Raw genomic sequence first — 5715 nt, forward strand, 5'->3', positions numbered from 1 at the left:
CCCGGTGACCTGCAAATGTGTCCATGTCCCCCATCCTTAAAAATCCTGCACTTGGTCCTGCCCTCCTGCCAGCTGTCACCCTCTACTTCTCTGCCCCTTCAAAGACAAAAGTCTTGGAGAAAGCCACCTACACTGGGTGCCTCCACTTCTTCCTCTGTCATTCACTTCTAAACCCAGTGCCATCTTGCTTCCGACCTTGTCATTCAGCTGAAGCTGCTCTTTCCCAGGTTACCAATACCCAACTGCCAAATTCAATGGCCTTTACTCTTTTAAAATTATTTTTTAATTCAATTTTGTTTTATTTTCAGTTTCATTCAGTTCTATCCACTGAGAAGGCAGGAAAAACAAAATCCAGCACAAATTAGTATAGTTACGCAAAACAAATTTCCATGTTAGCCACATACAAAACATAAAGAAAAGAAAGAAAAGACAATAAGTTTCAATGTGCACTCTGAGTCCATGTCTATCTGGAGGTGGGCAGCATGTTTCATCACGAATTCTTTGAAATTGTGGTTGATAACTGTGTTATCAATTACTAATCAGTTACTAAATCTTTCAAAGTTGATTGTCTTCACAATACTGCTGTTATACAAATTGTTCATCTGGTTCTGCTGAGTCAGCTGAAACAATTCTTCCCAGGTTTCACTGAAACCATGTCCCTCATCATTTCTTTTTTTTTTCCAAAACAATTTTTGCATATATTATCTCACTGATCCTTAGAAAAACCCTATCATCTCCTTTCGTTCCCTTGGATGTTTACATTATTAAAGATGCTTCAGTGAGGAGTAAGAAATGAAAGGAACTACACAAAAATCAGTTCAAATGAATTTAAAACTGGCACGTTGAAAGAATATTTCAATTCCTTTGAGGACATTTATGGCTGAGACTAAAATTCAGATGCAAAGTCTTTTCTCATTTTGGAAGGCTTACTAAGGGCAACCATATTTTACAATCAATCTGCTCTTACTGTGATGGAAATGATCAGTTCTAGAAAATTCCAATGTGCTTCATCATTTCCTGATGCCTATGTTCATAATTTTGTCTATCCTCATTATTTCTTATAGCACAAGAATATTCCATTGTATTCATAAACCATAACTTGTTGAACCACTGTGACTGACAGGCACCCATTCAGTTTCTAATAGACGTGAATGGCCTTTTTTGGGGGGTGGGGAGGGGTAAGGTAGGGCAACTGGGGTTAGGTGACTTGCCCAAGGTCACAAGCTAGTTTTGAGTTAAGTTTCTGAGGCTGGATTTGAACTCAGGTCCTCCTGACTCCAGGACCGGTGCTCTATTCACTGAGCTTCCTGGTCACTCCTGAATGGCCTTTTTTCAATCCTCTCATTCTTTTTGCTCTCTCTGAAGCCTTTGAAGCTGCTGATCTCCTCATTCCCCTTAACAGTCTTTCCTCTCCCGGTTCTCCTGCCAGAATGCTCCTTTCTCAGTCTCCTTTACCTGATCTCCATCCATGTCATACCCACTAACAGCAGGTGCCCCCAGATGCTCTGTCCTGGATCCAGTTTTCCTTTAGCTTTACCCTACCTTCTTTGGTAATCTCATCAGCTCCCAAGGGCTCAATGATCATCTCTACCCAAATGATTCTAAGATCTGTGTATACCTACTTCTAATCTCTCTCCTATGCTCCAGTCCTACATCACCAGCTGCCCTCTGGATATCTCAAAATGGAGGTCCCATTCGCAACTAAAGCTCCATGTGTCCAAAATAAAACACATTCCCTTTGCTCTATGCCCTCCCCTCTTACAATCTTCCCTCTTACTGTCAAGGGCACTCCCCTCCTCCCCAGTCACCCAGGCTTATCACCTCTCTGTCATCTTCAGCTCCCCACTTATCCAGCCTGTTGCTATGTAGATCGTCCTTTCTACATCTATGACATCTCCCATAGACGTCCCTTTTTCTTCACTGGCACAGGGAACCCTGGTAAGGCCTCTCATCACTCCTCACTTGGACTTGTTTCTCCCCATTCTAAACCCTCCTCAACTCAGTTGTCCAAGTGACTTTTCTAAACTGGAGACACTGACCATTTACCTTCCCCTACTAAATAAACTCTGGTGGTTTCTTCCCACTTCCAAGATCAAATGCAAACCCTTATTTTTAGCATCTAAAGACCTTCATAACCTGACTTCTTCCTACCTTTCCAATCTTCTTGCATGTTCATCCTCCCCACTCACTCAATTACACACAAGACACTCCATCTCCCTTCTTCACACCTTTGCCCTGGCTGAGCCCCCTGTCTGCTATGCCTGTTCTTTCTCCTCTCCTCTGCCTCTTGAGTTTCCCTGGCTTCCTTCAAAACTCAGCTCAGATCTCACCCTCTGCACAAGGCCTTTTCTGGTCTCCCCAGCTGCCAGTGCCTTCCCCACTGGAAACACCCTCTATCTACTCTGCATATATCTCATACACACCTGGTGATTTGCATATTGTCTCCCACACTAAAGTGTAAACTAAAGCTGAAGACAGCTGTTTTATCTTCTCCCAACTTCTGACTTCTTAATAAGAACAACCCAATAAAGTCTTCTTGACTTGAAAAGCAGTGGCAGAAATAACTTTAAAGCAACTCAAAGTCAAAAGACCTGGATGCTTGGCTTAGGAACGTTTTTTTGCGGATATATGTTGCCCCTCATATAAGAAAGATGCTCAAGATAGTAAATGTTTTTTAAGTGCTACTGTGGGCAAAGCACACACAAAAAAAGAAATGGTTCCTGCCATGAAGAAGCCACCATTCTTCTGGGAGAGACAACACAAACAGATAAATAAATACAAGATAATTCAAGGGGAAAACAAACACTAACAACCAGGACACCACTGAATCAATCTCAAAGAAGCCAGGGATTCAAATATTCACATATGAGGAAGCAACACTTTCCAGGCCTGAGGCACAGCCTTCTGAAAACTTGGAGATAGAAGACCATAGGATTACAGACCTAGAAGTGGCAGAGACTTCAGAGGACATCAAGGCCAGTCTCCTTATTTTACAGATGTAAGAAACTGAAACCCAGGGCCCGTGCCATGCCCAATGTCACACAGGTGGTAATAAGAGCCGAGATTAAGGCCTCCTGCCTTCAGAGGTAGCCTCTTCTGTCGACCTAGTTGAAGGAGCAGCTTCAAGTGTGTGAGGAACACAGAATGTGTGAGGGGGAGTAGTATGAAACGTGCCTGGATAGCTGAGTTAAATCAAAACTTTAAAGAATCTAAGCTATTTGGCCAAAGGTAGAAGTAAGAAGGGGAATCACTCACCGATTTTGACATCATGCTGTGGATGCTGGCGGATAAGCTCAGCAATCTGATGGGTGGCCTCCTGTCGGGAGGGGAGGACCAGGGCGGGGTCACAGTTGGTATTGTCCAGGTAAAGGATATGGATCTGCTTCCCAAGCCTTAGGGCAGGCTCCTGCAGCATGGATGGTGTATAACGGAAGTCCCCTTGAAGGACAGTATGTGGGAGTGAGAACACTGAGACATGGAAATATCAGGACAAGCATCCTTCTCCAGCCATCTACTGTCTGAGCTCTACCTCCCTCAGAGGAAAACGTATGTTTACTTGTTCAGACGTTTTTGAGGAAACTCAAACTTTCTAAAGTTTGCTAGCAGGAGAGCAAACCTTAATGGCTCATGTCTCCATTTAGGAGCCTGACACTGGGAAAATCTGTTGAGCCTGCATTGTGAAGCTTATTCCTATCACTTATCCTACCTTTAATGTTGCTATGTACTGGGATCTCTAAAGAGAAGAATAGAAAGGTGTTGGGTCAAGCCTTGTCACCCTGGCTGGGGGACAAAATCAACAGTCTGGGGCTTGGGGGATCCTGTTGGTTATTCTATCTGTCCAAACCCTGCTGTCAGGGAAAGAGGAAAAAGTCCTTATGAGAGGCCTACCTGTGTACAGGATTGTCCCAAAATATCCTTCAAAAAGGAACATGACAGAGCCCGGGCAGTGGTTGGCATCAATCAGGGTCACAGTCATGGTCTCTTGTCCAATCTCATCTAAAGGCAGCACGTGGCTCTCACCAACCTCCAGGGCCCGAATCCATTTCTTAGACACCTGAGTAGGGAGAAGAAAAGCAGTGGACTGAGGAATCAGGAATCACTCTCCTTTACCAATACTCTTTCAGAGTCAAGGGCTATTATTGTTCCATGAAGCACAGAACAGCCAATTTCTATGTAGTATCCAATGGGAACTTCTTTGCAAATTCCAAAACAACCTGCCCTTCCTTCAAGCCTCAGTCACTAAGATACAGAGTCACTTGGGCTATTTAAAATGCATTTTACTTAAAGACTCCAAACACTGGAAAAGCTCCAAAATTCTCTGCAGTTAGCCCTCCCTCCCCTCCCCCAGGGTCTCTGGTCCCAAAATCATAGCTCATGTTTATGCAACAATTTTACAAAGCACTTTTCTCATGGTTACCACATGCCGTACCTCCTAAGGTTACTTGGTCAGAGCAGCCTGGCTAATGAAGCAAGGAAGTTGTGAGTTCAAATCTATTCCCCCAGCCCTAAGACTAACAGCATACATATCTGCACCAGGGAAGCGAAGGAGGCAGCCGCTCCCCTTCTTATTCCCATATTGTTCCCCAAGTTCAGCTGAAGACCCTCCTGCTGCACAAGCCTTTCTCAATGCTCCTCAGCGCTGGCGCCCGGCTTTGGGACGGCCTCCACCCCACGTGCACGCGGGGGCGCGTGTTACCTGCACACGCGCGCACACACACACACTCACACACACGTGCACTGGCTCCGCCTCCATGTGTAACCTACATGAGTATGGGGTGCACAGCCATCTGCACGTTTTCTCCGCACTGGGCTGTGAGCTCCTTAAGCGAAGGAGCTGTTTTTCTGTCTCCCAGGCGGTTAACGATGCACCCGGCACACATTAAGCAGGTGCTTAATAAATGCTTGAGGCTGTCTGACAATTCAAGTGCAAAGAGTCGCCAGCACACAGGCTGGCGCTAGATGGCGCAGCGGAGCACTGGGCCCGCAGTGTCAGGGAAGGTGCTCAGGCTCTTTCTGTATGCGGAGCCGGGGCACGGTCCGGCACACAGTAGGCCCACGCCTGGCACACAGTAGGAGCTCTGTAAGTTTGATGAAGATGATGGCTGCGGACTTCCCCGGAGGGGTGCAAGCCCCCTGGGGGCAGGGGCCGTCCTCGGCATCTTTCCATGGCCCGGACCAGGCGGGCCCTCCCCCGCCCCCGCCTCAGTTTCCCCTCGGGCCGCCCCCTACCTGCAGGCGGCAGTGCACCAGGCGCGCCGTGAGCGGAGAGCAGTAGAGGGGCCGCGCCCAGGTGCTGGACAGGCCCTCCGTGTGGTCCGCGTGCAGGTGGGTGAGGAAGAAGAGGCGCGCGGGGCCCGCCCGGCGCAGGTTCCACAAGTCCACGGCGATGGGCGTGTGCGGAATCACGGTCCCATTCATCATGGGAAGAATCACGCGCGGAGCCGCCCCGCGGGTCCGGACCCCATGCTTTGGGGGAGGGGTGGCCTACGTCACGGGCAGAGGGCGGGAGCGGAAACTCCGGGAGGGCGTCCCACGCCCCTCCCCCACCACGCCCGCGGCACGGCGCAGCAGGGCGGGGATATAGACCGTACTAGTCGATCTCTGATCGCTAAGATCCGCCCCGGCTAGATCTGGAGGCTGGGAGAGCCTGAGAGTTCCCGCGGCTTCGGCTGAGCAGTGGGCGGTGAAAGGGATGGTTCTAGTGGGACGGGGGGG

General features: G+C 48.2%; 2 protein-coding genes across 3 annotated transcripts in view; one reads left to right on the forward strand and one right to left on the reverse strand.

The window, feature by feature from the left end:
- The window catches only part of DCLRE1B (DNA cross-link repair 1B), a 17902-nt gene extending 12217 nt beyond the window's left edge, over positions 1–5685 (reverse strand). Inside the window, exons 1-3 of one of the 2 annotated variants that reach the window (XM_069090315.1) lie at positions 5230–5685; positions 3889–4054; positions 3256–3438 (exon numbers count right to left, since the gene is read on the reverse strand). In XM_069090315.1, coding sequence (XP_068946416.1) covers positions 3256–3438; positions 3889–4054; positions 5230–5421 — 541 coding nt within the window. In that variant the 5' untranslated portion in view covers positions 5422–5685. The remainder of the gene's footprint in view (positions 1–3255; positions 3439–3888; positions 4055–5229) is intronic. The other variant, XM_069090316.1, reaches the window with a different exon arrangement.
- Positions 5226–5715, forward strand: part of AP4B1 (adaptor related protein complex 4 subunit beta 1) — a 14883-nt gene continuing 14393 nt past the window's right edge. Inside the window, exon 1 of the mRNA XM_069090312.1 lies at positions 5226–5325. The gene's annotated coding sequence lies outside the window, so the exon portion shown is untranslated. The remainder of the gene's footprint in view (positions 5326–5715) is intronic.

This window comes from Petaurus breviceps, unplaced genomic scaffold, assembly GCF_028583685.1.
Source record: "Petaurus breviceps papuanus isolate PSGF00001 unplaced genomic scaffold, PetGlider_PUasm1.0 186, whole genome shotgun sequence".
Taxonomy (NCBI): Eukaryota; Metazoa; Chordata; class Mammalia; order Diprotodontia; family Petauridae; genus Petaurus; species Petaurus breviceps.